Source organism: Enhydra lutris, unplaced genomic scaffold (assembly GCF_002288905.1).
Source record: "Enhydra lutris kenyoni isolate GAN:26980312 unplaced genomic scaffold, ASM228890v2 scaffoldscaffold84, whole genome shotgun sequence".
Taxonomy (NCBI): domain Eukaryota; kingdom Metazoa; phylum Chordata; class Mammalia; order Carnivora; family Mustelidae; genus Enhydra; species Enhydra lutris.
In genome coordinates this window covers 1,714,424-1,739,847 of record NW_019154168.1, presented here as the reverse complement: position 1 = coordinate 1,739,847, position 25,424 = coordinate 1,714,424, and the positions used below count along the sequence as shown (strand labels likewise).

The 25,424-nt window shown below is 35.6% G+C and overlaps 1 protein-coding gene across 1 annotated transcript in view; it reads right to left on the bottom strand.

Moving 5' to 3' along the window:
• Positions 1 to 25,424, bottom strand: part of LOC111161344 (copine 8) — a 202,807-nt gene that overhangs the window by 538 nt on the left and 176,845 nt on the right. Inside the window, exons 17-19 of the mRNA XM_022524935.1 lie at positions 16,459 to 16,561; positions 14,869 to 14,926; positions 9,634 to 9,707 (exon numbers count right to left, since the gene is read on the bottom strand). Coding sequence (XP_022380643.1) covers positions 9,634 to 9,707; positions 14,869 to 14,926; positions 16,459 to 16,561 — 235 coding nt within the window. The remainder of the gene's footprint in view (positions 1 to 9,633; positions 9,708 to 14,868; positions 14,927 to 16,458; positions 16,562 to 25,424) is intronic.

Here is a 25,424-nt window from a genome sequence, read left to right as displayed (position 1 = left end):
AGAGCGTTTACCTCTTCAGGGCTCGGTTTCCTGACAGTGGAGTTAATACCTGCATAAATCAGCTTTCAGTGCAGAAAGAGTATCCAGCGCAGGGGAAAAAGGAAAGTGCATATTGTTGAAGAAGCCTAAACACATGTGAAGTGTTTTTAATTATTACGAAAACATCAAATCTCATATCCCCAATTTTTTTTTTTAATCTGTTGTTTGGAATGGAAAAAAAAATTATTCAGACTAAGAATTGATAATACTTCATATTGAAATATCATCATTCTTGTTTTTATGTCATATAAAAATAACTGCTCTATCTTTACATAAGCAATTACGTGAGAGCCATTATCAGCTGAACATTAAATACTCTGGCAATAAATTGCCTGATTCTATCTTCACTTACAGTGGTTACTTAAGTTAATAAACATGTGCTATTTGAGGGCACTAGTTCAATTTCCCTTCAGAGATACGATGATTCTTGAAGCAACCTGGAAATGCTTGGAACCATTAATGTTGTGAACCCAGTAATTTAGGTCTTAGAGAAAAGGCACAGTGAAAACCTTTGAGAATGTTGAACAATTTCTAAGTGTAAAATTAGGAGTTTGAGGGGCGCCTGGGTGGCTCAGTGGGTTAAGCCGCTGCCTTCGGCTCAGGTCATGATCTCAGGGTCCTGGGATCGAGTCCTGCATCGGGCTCTCTGCTCAGCAGGGAGCCTGCTTCCCTCTCTCTCTCTCTCTCTGCCTGCCTCTCCGTCTACTTGTGATCTCTCTCTGTCAAATAAATAAATAAAAATCTTTAAAAAAAATAAAAAAAAATTAGGAGTTTGAATTAAATCATTTTTCCTCCTCTAGAGAGACAGCACCTTCCCATCTCCTACTATACCATAACTGTGTTAAATTTATGTTGAAAAAGTTACTTTTTTTTTTTTTTAAAGATTTTATTTATTTATTTGACAGAGAGATCACAAGCAGGCAGAGAGGCAGGCAGAGAGAGGGGAGGAAGCAGGCTCCCCTAGAGAGCAGAGAGCCCGATGCGGGGCTCGATCCCAGGACTCTGAGATCATGACCTGAGCCGAAGGCAGCGGCTTAACCCACTGAGCCACCCAGGTGCCCCGAAAAAGTTACTTTTGAGTTAAGTAGCTACACAAGATGTGCTTTCAGGAAAAAACTATAATGAGGAAGTAGGCTTTAAGATGGTCAGATTGCTACAGATAAACCAATTTAAAGTTTTAAGAAACCAAATAGCAAGTGTAATACTTCTCATATAGTGAACATAGTCTCTTTTAAGGAAGAGGAGAAAATTACTCTTCTTTTTAAAATAAGATACTATAGGGGCGCCTGGGTGGCTCAGAGGGTTAAGCCTCTGCCTTCGGCTCAGGTCATGATCTCAGGGTCTTGGGATCGAGCCCCACATCGGGTTCTCTGCTCAGCAGGGAGCCTGTTTCCTCCTCTCTCTCTGCCTGCCTCTCTGCCTACTTGTGATCTCTGTCTGTCAAATAAATAAATAAAATCTTTAAAAAAAGAAATAAGATACTGTAGGCAGAGGCAACCAATATGACTATAATTTTACCCTGTCCTGCTAACCAGGAGGAAAACTCAACGGAGCTTTTAGAAAAAAGTGTAGTAGAAAGGTGACAAAGCTTTCTCTTACACCTGAAGGTAGCTAAGCAAGGGTAAGAAAAACTAATAGAGCAAATATAATCTTTAACTGAGAAGAGAGCTAAGGGGACGTGAACTTGTGTGAAGTCAAATTATCTAACTTTGGACAAGACTTGACATTCTTAACAAAAAATCAAAGAGGTGCAAAAAAGTTAGGGTTTATTTTTTTTCACTGAAACTATAATTAGAAAAGTGAGAAAACAGGAATCAACAAGACTGAAGATTAATGAGAAAAAGACATCTGACTGTTATAGCTTATTTCATTCTTATAAAAGGCATAGTATTTTAAAAGCAAACATTTAGAATACTTAGTATACAGCATTTATCCTTAAACTTTTTTTTTTTTTTTAAAGAGTTCAGTTTTTCAGAACTCTGTAGCTAACACATCCATGGAGGGAAAGGATGGCACCTCTGGCAAGCAGTTGATCTCACCACCCATTCTGTGTTTACCCCAACTTTGCTCTTATATTTTTCTTTCCCTCTTTACCTTTTCTTCCACACCATGGACATTAACCTCATTTATCTTTTTACCCACTATTCTCCCAAACTCTGGAATTAGACTGCCTAGGTTCAAAGGCTGAATCTCCGACTTATTAGCTGCATGATCTTAGAAAATGATTTCCCACTCATTCTGTTTTCTCTTCTATAAATGAGGAGAATAACAATAATAATAATAATAATAATACCTGCTTTATTAGGTTGCTATATTAAGTTAATATGTAAAGTACTTAAAACAGTATTCAACTCATAATATGTATTATATATGGTAATTGTTGTGAACATCACTACTATTACTATTCAACTTATACAGGTATGTATTTCAATATAACCATGACATTATATTCTTTTTTTATTTAAAAAAATTTTTTTTAGTTAATTTTTTTGTGCATGTTCCAAAATTCATTGTTTATGCACCACACCCAGTGCTCCATGCAATACGTGCCCTCCTTAATAGCCACCATCAGGCCTCTCCCAATCCCGCACCCCACTCCTCTCCAAAACCCTCAGTTTGTTTCTCAGAGTCCACAGTCTCTCATGGTTCATCTCCCCCTCTGACTTCCCCCAACTCACTTCCCTTCTCCACTTCCCCATGTCCTCTCTGTTTTTCCTTATGCTTCACAAGTAAGTGAAACCATATGATAATTAACTCTCTCTGCTTGACTTATTTTACTCAGCATAATCTCTTCCAGTCCCATCCATGTTGATACAAAAGTTGGGTATTCATCCTTTCTGATGGAGGCATAATACTCCATTGTATATATGCACCACATCTTCTTTATCCATTCATCCGTTGAAGGGCATCTTGGTTCTTTCCACAGTTTAGTGACTGTGGCCATTGCTGCTATGAATGTTTGGGTACAGACGGCCCTTCTTTTCACTACATCTGTATCTTTGGGGTAAATACCCAGTAGTGCAATTGCAGGGTCTTAGGGTAGCTCTATTTTTAATTTCTTAAGGAATCTCCACACTGTTTTCCAAAGTGGCTGCACCAACTTGCATTCCCACCAACAGTGTAAGAGGGTTCCCCTTTCTCCACATCCTCTCCAACACTTGTTTATGAAACTATATTCTTTTTTAAAAAAATTTTATTACTTTTCTTATTTTTTATTTTTTTATTAACATATAATGTATTATTAGCCCCAGGGGTACAGGTCTGTGAATCGCCAGGTTTACACACTTCACAGCACTAACCATAGCACATACCTTCCCCAATGTCCATAACCCCACCTCCCTCTCCCTACCTGCCCCCAACCCCCCGCAACCCTCTGTTTTGTGAGATTAAGAGTCTCTTATGGTTTGTCTCCCTCCCGATCCCATCTTGTGAAACTATATTCTTAATAGTTTTCTAGTTACATTCACATCAAACATTAAATACAAGGAATATCCTTCTTCATTTAACTCAATCAAATTTAAGTACAGTATCAGTATTGTCTGCTAAGTAATTCCTGGCTTTTTTATTATTTTATAACACCCATTGCTTCATCTTTCCAGCAAATGCTAGGAGATGTGCTATTTTTTTTTTAACTGAAGCAAATTAAAATTCATCTTTAAGAATGCTGTGATGCTCTGGGATGTCAAAACTTAGATTCACAACCACCCTTCTCATAATACATGCAGATCTACTCATATTTAAAACATTTTCATAAATAACGGGTAAGAAAGCAATCTTAGTTTTCAACTGAAGAGGAAAGTATATATCACATTTAACATAGGCTTGTTCAGTGGGGTGACAGATTCTGCCTGCCCTTTGAATACTGGGGGACCTTGCCCATAACTTGCCTTGCCTTAACTCTCATTAACATAGAGAGTTCTTGTTATCAACAGAAGTATACCTTATCCTACCTGTGTGCTGGGAGTAGATGAAAAATGTTGAGAACTTTCTACTCACTAACTGAATTACCTAAACCTTTCCCAAAAGGCCACTCAGCTCTTCAATCAGTCACAAGGTACTGTCCTAAGTGAGAGATGAAAATGACAAGTGACTCTTCATTTCCTTTACTTCTTCATGTCAAATCTTACAGTTGTCAGGACCTAATATGCCCTCTGTAACACTACTGCTCATATCCTCCTACAATCAATTTCCCACTCAACTTCTCAGGCTACTCTGGTTTTTGTCTTTTTCTTTTTTTTAAATCATTCATTTCTGATCACTGTACCTGGGGACCTCCTGTTCAAAATAATGCTTGCACATCTGTGGATGAGTGTTGTTCATTGACTACCCCCACAAATGAACTCAGACCCTTAAAGTGTTGAGTTTAGAGGGATAAATCAGTTTTAACTTTGCACGAATTTATCACATCCATCCCCCCCAAAAAACTAATAAATGCATTCCATTCTGTAGAAATATACTATATCCTTGATACTCTACATTTTTTTTTCAGCATCCATCCAGTACAAGGAAAATGTTCCACATGGCTGTTCTAACGGCTGGCTTTGACTATTTGTGAAAACAAGTTTTGAATCAGTTTGGGCAAATGGACTTTTAGTTGCTGTTCTGCTCAATTTTACTTGATTGTTCCTACTGTGCAGAGCTCCATTAGTGATTTTCAAGTCTACGCCTTCAAGGTTATTATTCTCCTTTTAATGGAAAATATGATTTAAACATAATTTTTAAGGAAATGATAGGCCAACCAACAGCTGTGTGCAGCCCGAAGAAATGACTCTGCGTTATACACAATGGCCAATTCATAGCACAAACAAATAGGAAGCCTTTACATATATTGACTTAAGAAAATAACTCTTTGAAGTTTTAGAATAACAACAATAGGATCTCATCTTGCTTACTGTTTGTACTAGAGTCACGAAATTCAATCTTAAGACAATGAATATAATTACACATAAGGCTGACTACAGTGTCCCTTGTCAAGGTATAGCTACTATGAAATACTGACAAAAAATTAATTTGCACTGGACTATGCCACAGACCATCTAAACATAATAACTACCATTGGCACTAACTAATGCATTTGTTGAGCAACTGGTAGGTAACAGGCCATCTGCTAAAAGATTTATACAGTATCTCATTACATTTTTATAAGCATGTTACCCATATTTTGAATTTACAAAAGAGGAAACTGAAACTTGGAAAGTTTAATTAACTTAGATGAGATACTTACCAGTATCAATCATTATTTGAACCTAAATTGATCTAACCCTGAGACATGAACCACTTCAGTAATATGAAAGGGGAATTAGACCCTAATAATCTTCACTAGAATATTGGTTTTTATGAGAGTAGGTGTGTTATAACAGAAAGAACACAGGTTTTGGAATCAGAACTCTGTTGGAAATTTGGATCTATCAATTTATGACTTAAATAATTTTGTACACGTTGCTACCTGGGCCTCAGTTTCTTTATTCATAAATTACTACAAGGCAAAAAGTGGCCAGTATTTTTAGGAAGATATAAAGTGGTATGTGAATAAATTGACGAAGAGGGGAAGTTAGTTCAGGTGTGCCGAGAGGGCTTTGTGCAAGGCTATATAATGGAACTTTCAAAATGTAAGATATTAATCAGCACAGATAAAGAAGAGTATTCCAGGTGAAATAAGAGGAAATAAAAACAAGAACAATGGAAATGTGTGATGCAAATACAGCTGGTAGTTCTATTTGTCTAAACAAAGTAGTGTGTATGTGTGTGTTCAGCTAAAGAGGAAGATTGGGGTCAAGTCACAGAAACGCTTAAATGCTATGTTTAGGTTTTAAATCAGTGTTATACATGACTTTTGTTAAGAATTTTAGAATCAGACATTTTAAGGTTAAATCTTCACTCTATTTCTTACCAGCTACATGACTATGGACAAGAAGAATTAAACGTAATTTCTTTTTCTTTTTTTTGGTAAAATGTACTAATCAAAATACCTGCATAAAGTCAATTAAAGATTAAGTGAAGCAATACTATAGCTCTTAGCTTGCCCAGCATACAAAAGGAGTTAATAAATGACTCAGTATTATATGAAGAAGTTGGAAGCCACTTAAGATTTGACACAGTAATGAGAACTCCATCTGCTACCCTCAACTTTCTGCTAAATCTCAGCTACCTTTGGCTTTTGTTATTATTTGCAGCCTTAAGCTTTTGTTTGCCCACTTAAAAAATTTGGGCTCCATTTGCAGTGCATTAACCTGCTTTGCTTCAACATACAAGAAATTGGAAGTAATGAAAAGGTAAGAAAGCCTAAATGGACCCTATTTTCTGATAATATTTTAACCAGCAGTATTTACAGCAGCACTTGTGATGGCTTAGATATTTTCTGATGATGGAGATTGACGGTGTTATCCTTGGTGGACTCCTGTGACCCCACTATTCTAAATATTCAAGAGTATTTCTATTCTTGAAAATAGCTCATTTAAAAAACATTCTACTGGATGGTGGAACCTGGAAAACTGTGATGGTGGAATATTTTTATTTTTATTTCTTTTAGAGTGGGGAGGGGCAGAGGGAAAGAGAGAATCCTAAGCAGGCTCCACACCTAGTGCAGAGTCCAACTTGGGGCTTGGTCTCACGACCCCTGAGATCATGACCTGAGCTGAAATCAAGAGTTAGATGCTTAAACAACTGAAGCCAGCCTGCGCCCACTGGTGATGGTGGAATGTTTTTAAAAACTTACTTGAAATGAGGGAGAATGCTAATTCTCCTTCAACACAATGTACTATGTAAACGGTTATCTTGCTTCCTATTGTTAAAAGACCAATCACCATTTAGGAACTTCTCCATGAAACTGGAAAAGGGTCTATCAAATCCCCTTAAAGTGAATGTAGGCATGTAAGTCAAAATGTCACAGTTATTCCAGAGGCTACTAATTCTCTGGGGATGGCTCAGTGGGTTGGAGCCTCTGCCTTTGGCTTGGGTCATGATCCCAGGGTCCTGGGATTGAGCCCTGGGGGGCTCTCTCCTTGGCAGGGAGCCTGCTTCTCCCCCACCCCTCTCTCTGCCTGCCTCTCTGCCTACTTGTGATCTCTGTCAAATAAATAAAATCTTTAAAAACAAAAAACATTTTAATTTCCTATTCAGTATCTATAATATCCAACAACTCTTTCAGTTCAACTTTATGTGGTAGAATCCCTTGAGTATTTAACTATATCCGCAGGTGTCTTCAGGATTTTTGGGGATCCCAGTGTTACTGTAAGGTGGGAGACTGGTCTCAAGGACTCTGACTTTTAAGGAGAAGGAACATGTTATATGAATATATACCTTATACTGATACGTGATAAAGTATTTTCATGTGGTACTCCTCTGAGACTCACAACATCATGAAAAGAGCAGAGATGAAAGAATTTGAAGTCCAGAAATAATGAAATGAAGGCTCAAAGAGATTTACTGACTAGTTCAAGAGCAGAGTGACAATATTATAATTTCACAGATCTGGGTCCAATCTCAATATTCTGCCCAATGTAGTTATCTGCTGAGAGACTAAATACTTTCACAATCAAGGACATTTTTATTTTATAAATGCTAATAGACATGACTGTTGCTTGTCACTAACATAACGGATCATTCCTCTTAAAGGAAACCGTAACAATATGGGCAACTTTAATTATCCCTACAGAAGAAAACAGTAACAAGTTTCCTGTAAGCATTACGATGAAGCTATGAGATATGAGGTTGCCTCTACTGCTTCTGTAAAAATGCATTACAAGAGCAATACAACACATTCCAAAGAACTTCAAATTCATGCTTCCCTTCCGTAATTCGATTTTTTGGAAACTGTGAGTCAGACATTATGAAGAGCTTTTAGATAAAGTGTAATTACTTAGACCCATAATTATGCTAATAAGGTTAAGGTGAATAATCATGTGTCTAATTATGAAAACAAAACACCATGGGATACTTAAATAAATGACCACATCATCATGTTCCTTTTCTCAGCTGCTTTTAACCTAATCATTCATGTGTGTGTGCTTTTAATTGTACCAAGAACGTTAGGTTAAAAAGTTTAAATCATACTTAATACTTTTAATTTTTTTCTTTTAAAAAACTGTTATACAGATGTTTCTATTTTAAAATTTAATGTTGCTGCCAAAAAGAACAATGCTTTTTTAAATCTCATTATAGTAACATATTTACAGATTATTTTATATTTCTCCTTCAAAGTATTTTAATCATTTTTTGTTGTCTTTTACTGAGTTCTATTTCAGAAATGTATTTTATCTACATGATCTTACTTAATCTTTACAACAAAGCCAGAGCACTGAAATTTAGAAAGCTCATTCAAGTTTTATCATGGTGAATCATTCGGGATTTGAACTAAATTCTGTAGCATTCCGAATTCTGTGGGATTCTCTTAATGACTTTGGGTGAATGTATGGGTTGTTATTAAGAAGATAATACTGAAGTCCATTGTTTGCTCCTTTAAAACTTTCATAGCATGTGCTAAGGACCTTTGCTTCCCTATTTAAAAAGGTGCACTTCACAGCTGCTTTACCCTTGTAAAAACCTAAAAGATATGGAAACTCTAATATGTAGCCAATTAGTTTAATTAACTGCTTGCGTTCAGTGATAAATTTGAACTATATTGACTGGCTGCTGATTTTTTCTCTTCTATTCACTCCAAGAATAGTAGGTTTTAGTTACGTATTTTTCTCAATTTTAACAAGTATAAATCATATACTACATAAATTGTTATTATTTTATGTTATTACATATAAAATATTATAAGTATTATATATCATCTTTATATAATTACATTTAAAGTTATATGTAACTTATATTTTTATATAAATTTCTGTATATACATATCATTTTAAGATCTATTTCTCCACCTTTGTAACCATAATCTAGGGAGAAATATATAAATATCTAGTTTTGGTTTGTTACCACTGAATTTAATTACATTGAAATGTAATCAGTTGTCTTTTTTTTTAAATATTTTATTTATTTATTTGACAGACAGAGATCACAAGTAGGCAGAGAGACAGGCAGAGAGAGAGGGGGAAGCAGGCTCCCCACTGAGCAGAGAGCCCGATGCGGGGCTCGATCTCAGGACCCTGGGATCATAACCTGAGCTGAAGGCAGAGCTCTAACCCACTGAGCCACCCAGGCGCCCCAGTTGTCTTTTTTTTTTCAATTTTTATTTATTTTTTTAATTTCTTTTCAGTGTTCCAGAATTCATTGTTGTAATCAGGTGTCTTAAAAATATATTTAGTCTTTGTTGAGGGCTAAACAATGAATAGGTAAGCATCATTAAAAAGTCTGCTATGTTTCTAGCTTCTAATTTTACCAAAGACCTCAGTGATATTTTCTGATAATATTAAAGTGGGAAAAGACATTTATTAACATTTCTATTTTATATATAGTGAACCTGAAATACAAGAGAGTCACTGGGTACTTATTCTAGGCCCTACTTGCCATGCATCTCATAGACAGTCAACTGACTAAATTAAGGAGAACCCGAGAGTCTTGCTTTCAATGTAATTTGTTTATTTTCAAATCAGAGCTGACAGGTTCCTCACAGTGAACTAAACAAATAGTTTCCATTAAATTTCTTACCTGTACAATGTCTCTTTCAGCATATTTTCCCCTGGAGGAAACTCTTACATCATCTCCATCCAATTCAACCATCGCTTGAAAATAAAGTAAGACCATTTATCCAGTGCATTTCAACCATGTACTTAAACACTGTAGGCAATAGGAAATCAAGATGTCTGAAGTAGCAACGTGTCCTGTGTCAAGGCAGAAAGCTTGTTGATTCCCCATTCTGCCACAAAACTTAACTGAGTGTAAATTTTATAACTGAAGAAAGCTAGCCAAGCTCCCATGTGATCCTTTGAAAGACATGAGCCAGTGTGGGTATAGCTCCCCATCCTAGAGGTTCTCAGTTCTGGGTTACGTGCTTATGTGACTGATTGGGCAAGTGATGCTAATCCATTAAACTCTTTTTGTCTTTCTCATTTAAGAAACTTGGCACTAATCACAGAATCTCCAGTAACAATTTGAACTTTATTCTCATTGAAACTACAACAAAGCTATGTATTCATATCGCCCAACTTCTACATTATTAATGGATTTTAAAACAGAGAGGAATTTGCTTTGCCCTACATTGATTGGATAAAGTATGACTTTTTGAACTGTGATACAAATGGACAGCTGGTAATAAAGTAATATTATGTTGCAATTAAGAACATTTTCCAGAGTTTATTAAGTTTTCAGTGAGAATTCTCTAAATAATTAATTACATGAGGAATGCTAATTTGTGTTTAAAGAATAATTCTATTACTGATAATTCATTTTGTATGCACATGACATTCACCAGACTCCAGAGGGCCACTTGCAATTATAATGTTTGCCTCTTTGCCCTCCAAAAACTACTGCTCAGTCAGAACACAATCCTCACATTTTCATTATTTTCTTCAGTGCTTAGATAATGCATCTGGGTTAAAAACATTGTTTTAAATTTTACTTTTCTACACATATTCATGAGCCAATGTCTGGGTTGAAATAAGTGCTCATAAATGGTAAAGCCACTAGTCAATAATTTGCTTAGATATACAAGTCATAATCTAATAAATGTGTATATTATCAATAACAAGGAAATTAACTTATTTAAAATACAAAAGATCCACAAAACAAATGAGCAAAGGGGAAAAAAGAGAAAGAGACAAAGCAAGAAACAGACTTTTAATGAAAGAGAACAACCTGATGGTTACCAGAAGGGAGTTGGTTTGGGGGGGGATGGGTGAAATAGGTGATGGGGATTAAGGAGTGCACCTGTCCAGATGAGCATCAGGTGTAACAGGCAAGTGTTGAATCACTATATGGTACACCTGAAACTAACAGTACATCTTATCTGAACTAACTGGAATTAAGAAGAGGATGAAGAGGAAGAGGAGGAACAAGAAGGAGAAGGAGGAGGAAGGGAAGGAGAAGAAGAAAATTACAAAAGATCTGTTCTTCCGTACTTATTAGGAATGTAAATAAGGAATGTCATTATGCTCATATACCTTCAATAGTTCATTCCTTCCTTTGGTTTTGTATTGCTTTCAAAATTTTCATATGATTTAGACATAAATGTACAGCAATAGTGAAAAGCCAGCAAGTTCTCCTTTCTTGCAGGAAGTTCTCCTTTACTCTCTAACAGAAAACAAGAATTTGTTGATAATCTGGGTCTCACCTTCCACAATCCCCTATGATCTCCATCAGTCTTAGTGAATGTTTCATTCCAATTAAGAAAAATGACAGTTATCCAGGCAATAATGTATCTGAATGTGACCCTATAAAATATGGCCCACTTTTCAGCATGTCCTTTGGGTTAAAAAGTTGCAGGGAGCAAGAATCGGAGGCTAAACTTTTGAAACCATGGAAAAAAGACACGATGTGTAAATGGTGGAAGGGTCCTGTTCACCCTTCAGGTTTTCATCTGTGCCACAAGGAGCCTGAGACTGTAAGCCCCAGTACCCCACAAGTTCCTCTCCTTGGAAAAAAAAAAAAAAAAAAATTTATAAGAGAGAGAATTGCACTTCTTTCTAGCTGTGGGAGACACCATGAAATTAGAACCTCTTCTCTTTCTCACCTTCTACTAACTCAATCAATGCAGGTAACCTGATGCTGCTTTGACTTTTTGCCTTTTATGGATAAAGAAATCCTGCCTTGAGAAACCTTTCTTCTCAATGAAAGTGCTTTACGGAGGAGTGAAAAATCACTGGGGAAAAACTACACAGAAAGTTTTAAGTTGTTCTTATTAAAATACAGTAAGAAGACATTTGAATACTCACTAATCTCACAGTTTATTCCAAATTCCTCTACCTTCAAAGAATGGATGACGAGTCTGCCTTTCTTGCCCATGCACACAATGTCTTTCTTATTAAAAGTGTGCAGATGTTGGATTTAGGTGGTTAACTGCTAAAATGTGCAAGTTTTATCTCAGTCTTTCCTTATGTCGGTTTCTGTGTGTGATATATAAACTTCCTCTATGGTATATTTGGAAGAGTCAAGAGAAAGGCTCTTCTTGACAGAACAGCACAATCTGAATTTAAGTAACAGATCTTCTATGTGAAACATGAGTATTCTGTCCTTTTCTTATTAGCAATGGAGAGAAGAGAGGTATTTTGAGAGGAGAGAACGAAAAACAGAGAAGCATCTATGTTTCCTAGTGGAACAGTCTACTTTTCTAATACTGTTGTGGAAGAGTTTCCATCCTATTAAAACTTTAGTCATGGTGAAAACTGAAGGCAGGTGCCGCAGGACCCTAATTCCCTGTCCCCATGTTTGCCAGAGGGAAGTGTCACTCTAATTCTCAGGAAGGGATTCTACTGGGAAGGCAAACTTCCCTCTTTGTCTACAATCTTCACTCTCTTTTCCATGTGGAAAAACGAATGATTCATGGGAATACTAAAATGAGAAGGGACTGACTTTGAAATCCCTCTCATTAGGAGCAGCTGATCCTCAGTTTGAATGGAATATTACTCAGCCATCAGAGAGCATGACCCTAACTTTTGCATCACCATGGATAGGACTGGAGGAGATTATGCTAGTGAAATAAGTCGAGCAGACAGAGTCAATTATCATATGGTTTCACTTATTTGTGGAACATAAGGAATAGCATGGAGGACATTAGGAGAAGGGAAAAATGAAGGGGGGTGGAAACCGTAGTAGGACATGAATCATCAGAGACTATGGACTCTGGGAAACAAACTAAGGGTTTTAGAGGGTAGGAGGTAAGAGGATGGGTAAGCCTGGTGATTGGTATTAAGGAGGACATGTGTTGCATGGAGCACTGGGTGTTATATGCAAACAATGAACCATGGAATGCTACATCAAAAACAAATGATGTACTGTATGGTGTCTCACATAACAATAATAAATAAATAAATAAAAATAAATTATCTACCTATAGGGAAAAAAAATGAATGTGAATTTCTCCCTGTGCCATGATTAATAGCCCAAGCTCTGCCCTTGTAGAGAAGAGGCCTGGTGATAAAGCTGAGGTCATTCAACTTTGGCGAAGAAATAGTGACAAATCTGATTCTGTGCAGAGGTTAACCCAAACTCTCAAACACTGCATTGTTAGTAATAACAAGCTTATACTGTGATCTTTGACTGATTCTTACATATTTTTTTTTTCCAGTTTGGGAAGGCAGAGAGGAAAAATGATGAATTATCATACCTTAAAACCCTAGTAAATAATTCATTGGGAACCAAAGAAATGAAGACAATAAACAGCTGTGGCAGTTGGATGAGGGTAGTACCTGCTGCTCTGAACAGAAATATACGAGCAGAAATAGACGCCAGGAAGGGTCAGTGGCTCTGTATTCGTACATGATGTGTGCAGGCTCTTGAGGAACAAGTGACTGAGGTTAGGTCATATATCTAACCACAGACTTCCAGGATTTGTGGAGACTGGGAAATACCCAGTGAGAGGTACATCCTTGAGGCAAAAGCAAATCAGTAACCTAAGAAGAAGGCATGAGTCAGTTTACCCTAGCCATCAGTGAAGTTCGAGAATCACGGTCTGTCACTGATCAATGCAGATGATCGAGTACACAAAGCATTAACAAGAAAGATGTCTCTTAGCTTTCCTGACTCCAGAGAAGTTGTCTCAAATCCATGCCTGAAGTACAATGTGAACAATTTGAATATTCAGAGGCTGAGAAAATATTAGCAGAAGCAGCAGCAGTCAGAGCTAAATGACTTTTGCTTTAGACATTGGAAGATTCTAAAGGTGCAAAGCATGACCGACCAAGCATGGAAGCGAAGGAGAGGATTTCCAGGGTCAGCAACATAACAATGTAACAACTATGTAACAACTGTGCCTGTGGTGCTGAGATTGGCAGATCTACACTATCCTTATGGAGGAGGAGCTGGTGGTTCAATGACAATGATCCCAGTGATGACTGTAGTATAATTAACCATGTATGTGCCTAAATTAACCTCTAATGTACCAAGGTTGTTCCAAATATTCTAAAGTTATTCTCATTTCCAAAGCCCCAAGCTAAAAGAACTGTCATTGTTAAAGTCAAAACACCTGAAGCAGGTGAATGCTAGGTGATCATGAAGTCACCACAGAGTTCTCTCTGAAAGGAATTCACCAGGTGACTGGGAACAGATTATCCTTAAAGAAGTTTACCCAGATCACTAGCTACACAAACACCTGTCACTTGATTGGCATCTGAACGAGGCCTAAGCCCAAACTCAGAACTACCTAGTCACTCAATGTAGCATAATTTTATAAAGTGTCATTAAATCTCAGATGGTCAGTTCCATTTTCATTTTACTTTGCTCTTTCATATGACAGAACTTATATATTTATAAAGCTAATGTCTATCAACTAGCCAGTGTCTGAAAAACCATTAAAGTAGCATATTATGCTTGTGTGTTAACATCTCTCTTCACAACCTAATGGTTTATAAATTTAGGGTTCATCCTCAAAGGTTTTTAGTGAACCCAGAGTGTACTCTGCCTTGTGAACAACTCAATCTATCACCCTGTCAGCCATAAAACATATTATTTTGAGATGCAAACTATCACAAATGGAACAGAAAGCTACATGTTGAATTAATCTACACCAGATAGATAATGTCCTTGTCAGAAGACAGTATTTTCATTTGCTCAACTTAATAGACTTCATCGTGAGATACCTACATTTATGTCTATATGTACATGGACATTATATACATATCCACGTTCATATTCACACTTATATACAAGAAAGAGTGATAGGAATCTTAGAGCATAATGAATCAGAGTAAATAAACCCCCAAGGAATATTACTGAAAATCTATTACTCACCATCAAATTCTGCTGGTCCAACACCTACTATAATTATTGACATTGGAAGTTTTGAAGCCTTCAAAGAGAATACACAATTAGTTCACAATTAAGAAATTGAGTTAAGAAATGAGGTTTGAGAAGAAAATAATATACTGCTTTGATATTTTTCAAGATGTTCACTAAAACAAGTTTGAACATATTTAAAATGAACACAGAATATGCTCGACTCTACTCATTCTTTTTGAACTCTCTAGACATGCTTATTCAGTGGGACGTTCTCCAGGAATGACCAGTCTTGGACAATATAAAAAATAAAAAAGTATTGCTCATTTGCCTTCACTTGCTATTCTCAGCCAACATCTTCCTAAGCTGACTTTGGCTATCTTTGGTCACTTTATTCATGTACTTACTCCTCTCAAAAATCTTTCAGTTGCTAAATGGGGCAAAAAAGGCACTACAGTTGTGAAACAGTAGTACCCTACTCTATCTCATTTACACCCAATGGTAGGAAAAGCAAAAATTCATAGTAAATGAGTGAATACAAATAATAATTACAAGAAGTTATTATTATAATAATTAATTTGTTTTATTAACTAGCCACAAGATTGTGAGGGATAACGAATATTTGATGTAATAGCATGTTTTCCCATCATATCACTCACACTATGTAATAATTTTAAATAATTTAAAGGTCAGAATGTGAGACCTGGCAACAGAGAGATGGACGGCTGGCATGGCCACATCTATAGCTATAAAGGCCATCAAATTATGAATCATTGTTCCTCACTACATCATGTCCTGCTAGTTTAAGCCTAAATTATTAAGTTCCGATTTTAAAGTGCACACTAATGCCACAGACCAGAACATAAAGAAAACCAAGATGAATTCTACCCATGTGTTTAGTTAAAAAATAACAAACAAATAAATGTGTAAGCCTTTAGCTCTACTGCTTTTTATGCATAGTTTTTCTAAGAATATGTCTATGATTTTTTTTTCCACATGCAACTTTTCCCCTCCACCAAACAGCTAATTATATCTTCCCTATGCTATTAATAATAAGATACGATAAGTAATTCATTCATGCATCCCATTTTCACTAAATGCCAACTTAGTGTCAAACATTGCTAAACTTGGACTAGCAAGATAAGATATAATTCTATAGAGTCTAATATAGATTTTATAGATTATAGTCTTATAAAGAAGACAAATCAATTAAATAATCTTAAAATAAATAATTGGGAATTCTGACAAGAAGAATGATTTGTGCGTCCAGTCCAGTCCCTTTCAGTTCCATAGAAAAAAAGTTCCATGGAAACAGTTCTATCGGAAAAAAAAAACCTGTCAGTACAGTTCTGTAACTGAAATGTAAATATTAAGAAAAACTCTGTACAAATTGTACAAATCATCCACACCCCTCAGGTTAGTCGTTAAGGATTAATGGTACATATGCATATGAGTTGTCTGGATAGGGTTAAGAATGCAATCAGCTTCAAAGGCATGGGCATTTTGTTTCACTATTAAATCAACCTAAGTAAACTCTGCTTATTCAACCTAAAAAAGCACCACGCTGTCACTTAGCCAGCCCCAAACTGAATGACCCCTACTCACATTGACTATGGACTCCTTGGTTTGAGCCATATCTGAGATAACACCATCCGTCACAATCAGGAGCACAAAATACTGGGAACCGTCTTTTACAGAAGAGGCGTATCTAAAGCAATGAAAAGATAAAGAATACCACAGAAAATAAAACAGTTCCTCTGTATGCGATGTCTGCTACATATAATCGCAACAGTCAACAAACCTTTTTTTTTTTTTTCAACAAACCTTTAATCTCAAGAAAATATTTAAACATATGTTAGGAGTCTATATTATCCAAGCTCTCAAATAATGCGTTTTTTGGAAATAGCACACTAGAATAACAGCAACATAGGCGCATGCCAGCACACGGACATGCCTACCTGCCTTAGAAATTCATTCCCTAATAATAGGCAAGCTGGATGCAGGTATGTTTAACAAGAAAGAATGGATATAGCTTGCAGAAACAGAAATCCTGGCTAAGCAACATTATGTGTATGATCTTCAGTAAATTACTTAAGCTATCTAAATTTTATTTCCTTGCCTTTAAGATCAAGATCACAGCCTTTGTATTGTTAATAAAGAAATTGCACACATGCTACTCAATCTATAATACAGTTTATGAATGGTAGCAATAATCATTAAGTGGTTTTGTTTTGAAATAGACACAGGTGATGGTTGCACAACATTGTGAATGTGCGGAATGTCACTTCAACATGGTTACTTTTGTTACGTGAATTTCACGTGAATAAAACAAATGCAACAGAAGAAGCACTTTTTGACATATCCATGGTTAAAGTTCTTAATATTTGTTAAACTGATGAAAGATGGAAAAAAGGATACCAAATAAAGACAAAAATTAGGTATATAATAAGAATATATTCTAGTACTTGAAGTTTATCAGAGTTCTCACCAAATAATACTCAATAATTTATAGGAGAATTTTATGAATATTATATTTTATTTTATCAAATTTTTTCCCATTGTGTTCTACATTCTGGGTACCTAGATTATATTATCAACAATATTATTGTTGTATATAATAATATAATATATATGTATAATGTATATAATAATAGTTATATTATCAACAATAATAATTTTGGGGGCACCTGGGTGGCTCAACATTAGCAGTCTTCAGCTGGGGTCACGATCCCAGGGTCCTGGGATCAAGCCCGGCGTCGGGCTCTCTGCTCAGGGGGGAGCCTGCTTCCCCCTCTCTCTTTGCCTGCCTCTCTGCCTACTTGTGATCTCTGTCTGCCAAATAAATAAATAAAATCTTTAAAAAAAATAATAATTTTTATGACTTTTAATATGTAATTAGTATGCAGGTCATATCTAGAAATAAGTAAGCATTATGGTACTCTTAGGAGATAATAATCAAGAAGACTTTGGTTTACTTCTGTAAAAATCATTGAGTGTTTATAGATGTATGCATATCTATGTATCTATATATATATCTATATCTATGTATCATAGAATCATAAAAAATTAGCATCACAGAAAAACTGGGTTCAAGAACATGGCTACTGATTACCAATAATGCTTCTTCATAACCTGAAGTACCCAAAGGGATCAAGTTTGAACAGATCAGGGCAGACTAATAGCATAATACGTCAGGGCAAAACTTAACTTCTTGAAGAGCAGAATTAACAACCATATGGATAAGAAAAATATATACAACTCTGCCATATTAGAGAAACTAATAATTGCTCATGAAGCTAATAAAATTGTAATTTTATAGACTGATCAAGAGAATAGAGTAAGTGGCATGTTCACACCCTACAAAGATAACATGGCACCGGTTCCACAATGTACAGCCAAAAATATTCCCACTACATTCAATAACTGATCTTCAACATCAAGGACTTAAGTTTAATGGTAACACAATCAATGAAAAACAATCCCAACCAGATCTGAGACTATTCTATTTCATGATTAACTTTTTTTTTGTAATAAAAGAACTCAGATAATCTCTTTCAGGTATTCATTTTTAATTTTTAAGTACCCATTTTTTTTAAAAAAAGCATTTCTTACTATGCTTCAGAAATACAGGGTTTTATATTTCACGTGATTAATGGCAGGCTATAAATAGTAGTGAGGAAAGCTTCTATAGTACAAGAGTGTGGTTTTTCTGCTTTTCTTACCAAATGATGCTCTTAAAATGGTGAATTTTTACTAGATTTAAAAACAATACAGAAAGTTTAACATTACACATATTTATTTATAAATATCACTTCAAGTGGCTTAACTCTCTGATTTTCTTTGGTGGGGTATTTACTTTTATTTCTCTTTCAACACTTCTGATCATCCATAAAGAAAGTCTCAGTTATTAGTATATTTTTTCCAGCTTTATTGAGGTATAATTGGTACACCAAAAAACCTCACAACTATATAATTGATATATACAGTTTGATGAGTTCAGACAGATTATAAATTCATGTTGCATTAAAACAATCAAGGTAATAAATATACCACTTCCAAATTTTCTTTGTGTCCCTTTGTATGTTTGCATATGGTAACACACACACAAACACATACACAACTAACATGAAATCTACCCTCGTAACAAATTTTTAAGTGCACAGTATCTTATCGTTACCCATGGACATATCTTGGCTGTTGTGAATAATGCTGTAGACATCTCTTTGAGATCCTGATTTCAATTTTTTTTGGATGCATACTCAGAAGTGGGATTTTTGGTTGCTCTATTTTTATTTTTTGAGGAATCTCTATGCTTTTTTTTTTTCATAGTGGCTGCACCAATTTAAGATTCCCACCAATTATGCACAAGGGTTCCAATTTCTTCACACTCCAGGCAGCACTTGTTATCTTTTTGACTTTTTAATAATAGCCATGCTAACAAGTGTGCAGTGATAATGATAGATCGTTGTGGTTCTGATTTGCATTTCCCTGATGATTAGCAATGTTGAGCATTTTGTATATACCTGTTGGCCATTTGTATTCCTTCTTTGAAGAAATGTCTGTGCCAGTCCTTTGCCCATTTTAAAAATCAGATCAGTTGTATTTCTGCTGTGGAGTTGTAGGAGTTCCCTATATATTTTGGAAATTAACCCCTTATCAAATAGTTTGAAATATTTTCTCACACTCCAAGGTTGCCTTTTCATCTTGCTGATGGTTTCTTTTGCTGTGTAGGAACTTTATAGTTTGATGTAGTCCCACCTGTCTATTTTTGCTTTTGCTGCTTGTGCTTCTGGTGTCATACCCAAGAAATCATTGCCAAGACCAATGTCAAGGTTTTCTCTCTGTTTTATTTTAGGAGGTTTATCGTTTTTGGTCTTATGTTTAATCAACTTTGAGTTAACTTTTTTGAGTGGTAATATAAGGATCCAATTTCATTCTTTTTCATGTATATGTCCAGTTTTCCCAACACCATTTATTAAAGAGATTATCCTTTCCCTACCGTGCCTACTTGGCACCCTTGTCAAAGGTCAGTTGGCCACATACCTGCAGGCTTTTCTCTGGGCCTGTCTATGCTGTTCTATTAGTATATATACTTATATTTTATATCAGTGCCTTGCTGTTTTAAGAAATACCATCAAGATTTTGGTAGGGATTGCACCAAATCTGTAGAACACTTTGGGTAGTATGGACATTTAAACAATATTAATTTTTCAATCCATAAACATGGGATGTCTTTCCATCTGTCTGTGTGCTTTAATTTCTTTCATTGATGTTTCATATTTTTCACTAGAAAAGGCTTTCACTTCCTTGCTTACGTCTATTCTTAAACGTTTTATCTTATTTTTTGGTGCTATTGTAAATGGGATTCTTTTCTTAAGTTTCTTTTCAGATAGTTTACTGTTAGTTTATAGAATGCAACTTTTTAATAGGCTGATTATGTGTCCTACAAATACTGAGTTCATTTATCAGTTCTAATAATAATATTTTTTCTCATCCCTTCATTTCTGGTCGATGTCTTTAAATCCAAGTTGAGTCTCTTGCAGACTTCATAGAGCTCGGTTTTGTGATTTTATCCATTCAGCCACTCCATGTCTTTTGATTGCTGTACATTTACATTTTGGTTTTCTTTTGATTCACCAGAAAGTATACTTGAGAGAAGGGGAGAATATACTCATACTGCCGAAAGAGTTAGGAATAGAGCCTGAAGCAGGTATAGTAAAGTTGGAATTTCTCTTAAGTTTTTTTTTTTTATCTTAAAAATTCCTAAGAGTTTTATATTTTATTTTATAAAAAATAATGTTTGTATTAATGCTTTATATTTCTTAACTTTAAATGCCGTAGAAAGATACATGAGTTTATTGTGTGACTCTCACTACTGCTAGATACATGAATTTGAAAATAAATTTCATTTTAGTCTTTATCCTCAGAAGCACCAAAAATTAATCTTTTAAGACTTTTCATGGTTTCTAGGGCTTTGCAGTATGTACTGGCATATTGTTGCCCTTTGCAAATAAATCTAAGTTTAAAACAAAATCATATTTTATGCTACCACTTCTTCTAATTAAGTCTATTTTAAAGTACTATATATCTGTAATAAAGTAATTAAAATGCTACAGAAATGTGTTAAATAGAAAGTAGAGGCTGATCACATCTCAATCCATCTTCAAGGAGGTAACACTGGTATGTAATCTTCAGATTCAAATTATATTTTAAATGTATTAAAGAACCTTCCTGCTTAAAGGAACCTGAGGATGAATCTTTTTGTAAATTGCATAATTAAAACTCTTATTATTAAAAGCCTGTTAAATGTCTTTTGTCAAATATAGGCAATCTATAATTTATATTTTAATATTACTATGGTAAATCTGCGAGAGAGGTGAACTGTGTCAGGGTTTTGGAATTTAAATGCATTCCCCTGGAGTCCTCGTCAAGGAACTTTCTGGGATGGTGTTCATAAGATTCCTAATAGGTTGGTTCAGATTTGTGGGATATTCTCTCAGCTTATTATTAGTTCATAGGGAATAGAGAGGGAAACAAGACAAGGTAAGAAACTGACTCGGGAATGTTTTATTTGAGTAGTTTAATTTTGATATACATAATGAATTAAATCCTAATACTAAATAAAGGGATACATTTAAATATTCCAATACAACATAACATAGTAATTTTTCTGTTACTAAGCTGTTACCCAAACTACTTTGGGCAGTTTAATGAAGTGACTGACTATATCCGCAATCATATGTAGTTTCCTTGCACTTTCTTTTATGTGTGTTTACCTCTGGAATTGAGATAAAAGGGTTTAAGTCTGTAAGGCATCATAACATAGTTACTCGGAGTAAGATTATTCTGTTTGGAATTTTAGCTCCACCACAAATGGCCACTCTTACATATCCATTTTGTCATCAGGAAAATAGGAATAATAACAGTACTGACACCTCTTAGAGCTGTTGTGAAGATTAAAAGAAATAGTCCAGATGACATCATTGAGCACATTGCCTGGGATGGATTACGTACTCAAAAATAAAACTTAATTTTAGTTGGTTATCTGGGTCTAGATATGTAGATACAAAAATCTAGTCAATAGGTAGCAACTGATAGAATACTCTTAAAAAACTGAAATGTGATGGCTTTAAAATAAGTAACTGGTTAGGCACAAGAAACAAATGACTAGTAGTTAGGAAACAAAATATATTATTTAAGTCAAGTGAAGAAAATACTAAACTTTTCACGACAGCTTGAAAGATCATTGATATTTTCATTGGTATATTAGATTATTTTGAAGTAATAAGCTGGTAAAATATACCACTAAAAATATATTGCAAATATGTTTTGAATGACTTGAAGTTACTGAGGTAGAATTCTAGATGAAGAAAAACCTTTGAAAAAGTGATCTAAACAGGAATGTGAAAATAGTAATTGCCGAGAGGGCACTGAGGTTAGTCGGGGTTGAGTAAACCCCACTTTATTACAACCACGTCTATATAAACACATGGTTTCCTTAACATGTTTCTTCCTACCATTATTAATTAATGAGATTTAAGCATAGTGTTATAGACATTAGCTCTTTTAATAAATTCATAGATGGAATGGATTTCTCTGATTTTAAATTTGTTTTCAATGTATAACATAATGGTGATACCTATCTTTTGATAGATATGATAGTCTTATGTGTCAACTTGGTTAAGATATGGTAGCCAGTTGTTTAGTCAAACGCTAATTAAGGTATTCCTGTGAAGGTATTTTGAAGATATAGTTAATATCTACAATTGGATAATTTTACATAAATGAGATTATCCTCAAAAATGTGCGTGGGCCTCATCCAATCAGTTGAAGGCCTTAATAAAAACTGCCCCCCCAAAGGAATTCTTTTCTTTTCTTTTTTTTTTTAAGATTGTATTAATTTATTTGACAGGCAGAGATGACAAGTAGGCAGAGAGGCAGGCAGAGAGAGGAAGGGAAGCAGACTCCCTGCTGAGCAGACAGCCCAATGCAGGGCTCGATCCCAGGACCCTGGGATCATGACCTGAGCCTAAGGCAGAGTCTTTAATCCACTGAGCCACCCAGGTGCCCCAGAGAAGGAATTCTGACTCAATACTGAAAGGATATAACATCCTTCCTGAGTTTCCACCCTACCAGCTTGCCCTACAAGTTTCTGATTTGCCAGTGTCTGCCACTGCATGAATCAATTCTTTAAAACAAATTTATCTATATATCTACATTTATATATCTTATTCTGTTTCTCCTGAGGACCCTTATTGATACAGTAGTTATGAATCACAATGACATTTTCTACAGGTCATTAACATTGACTAAGCATTATCCTTAATAGCTCCTTTGGATATACTATTATAAACTTACTTATTTTATTTTTTTTTTAGAGAGAGAGAGAGAGCATGCGAGTGGCAGGGGACCACTTAATTTTTTTTTTTTTTAAACCACCAATAAACAAGGATTTATTTGGAAATTTCCAAACCTGCCAGAAGTGGCACTTGTCAAGCCCTGGGCTCCACCCTTCTACCAAGCTCTGAAGGGCAGCAACAGTCCTTCCCACCTGCCCCCTCATGTCCCCCTGCCCTCCACCAAGCACGCACACCCATACCTCAGGCCATGCCCGAGAACCGGAGCCCCCTCCAAGGCGGCTCTACCACCCTGGGCTCAAGAGGTGGGCTGGCAGGCCTCTGGCGTCCGAGGAGATGATGGCGGCCAGAGCTGCTTGCACAGATTGAGGAAAAACAGAAGGAAGCACCAAACAGGGCTCCCTGAAAACCCCAACTTACCCCTGTACAAAAAAAGTGGCTCCCACATAGAAAAACCTGCTTCCCACATAGTGCAAATACCCAAAGAAAAGGAAAAACCAGCAGCAAGGCTGGGCTGGTAGGAATGGCAAAGAACTTTGGTTTAGAAAGGCCAGGAAGAGTGTGAGCTGTGCTCCTCTCCCTCCATGGAGCATTAAGCAGGCTCCATGCTATCATGGGGCTCAATCTCACAACCCTGAGATCATGACCTGAGCTGAAATTAAGAGTTGGATACTTCACTTAACTAATGGAGCCACCCAAGTGCCCCATTAAAATGTAGTCATAATGCATAGCATACATAAAATTCAATTAAATTAACGTGTGTATTTATCAGTGAGTGTAAAGTACTGGGCTTCATGCTGGCTTAAAACATATGTATTATAAGTTATATTTTTATCATATTATTACAAATATTAAATATAATTTATAATCTAATTTAAATGTAACTTATAACACTTACATATATAAATTTAGATACTTATATATTTAATTAAGTCATAATCCCTGTCCTTGGTGGGGAAAAGATCTACATGCAACAACTGAGTCGGATCAAATTAGTGTTTTGATAGAGGTATTCATGTACGACAATTCAGAAACCAGATGTAATGACTCTATGACCAGAGTACAGCACATCCGGGAGAATGTGGAGGGAAATGACGTTGGATGGGTGGTGGTAGTTGGATATTAAAAGTTCTTAAATACCAAACTAAAGTGTTTGAACCGAAATCTGTGACAGGGCATCAGTGGATGTTGAGTGGGATTTTTACATCTTCTGATATGCTGTTCCCCAGACAACTCTATGAAAGGAAAACCAGTCAGACAGGAAATTAGACGCAGGGGGTTGGAAAACCTCAAAATAGCAGAGAAAACTTTCAAGTTTCCCAAACATGCTTGTTTCCCAAACAAACCCAAAAGCTTTGGGTCTTTGACTCACAGTATTGTTATCTCAATATTATCTTAAAAGTCAATAGTCTTATCACATAGATCTTATCACATAGATTCCAGTTCTAAAATGAGCATAATTATTATTCTATTTTAATAAAGATTTTTATTTATTTATTTGAGAGAGAAACGGGTGAGAGAGAGAGAGAGAGAGCACATGCACATGAGTGGGGAGAAGGGACAGAAGGAGAGAGACATGCAGGCTCCCTGCTGAGCAAGAAGCCCGATGTGGGGCTCGATCTCAGGACCCTGGGATCATGACCTGAGCCTAAGGCAAACGCTTAACCAACTGAGCCACCCAGGCGGTTGCTTATTATTATTATTATTCTTAAAAAGAAGAAGAAGAAGCATTCTTTGAAACATTTATAGAAAACTATTATAAATAACTAAACATTTATCAATATAGAAAACACACTTTTTAAGAAGAAAAAAATCAAACAAATAAAAAAGCAAGGCAATACATTTGTTTTTGACTTTATAAAAATATTTTTCAATGACCACTATCTTAACATATACAGAATTCATTTATTAGATATTTGTTAAGTACTTACCTCCTATATGATGAGCAGGGTGAAACACTAATAAAATGCATTTAAAAGTAACAAAATGGTCAAGGAGTTTTATTTAAACAGGGGTCATACATACTATACTTCTCATGATTTAGAAAAAAACAGTAGCTTGTCTTTTAATTGATAAATATTTTGGATGGTAATTTTGGGTCAGGAAAAAATCACCTGTCTTAATAAAAAGATTAAAAAATAAAGTAAACGTTATTCTCAAAGATAAAGTAAAAGAGAAAAGCATTTCTTATAAAGCTTCATAATAAGAGTAGAT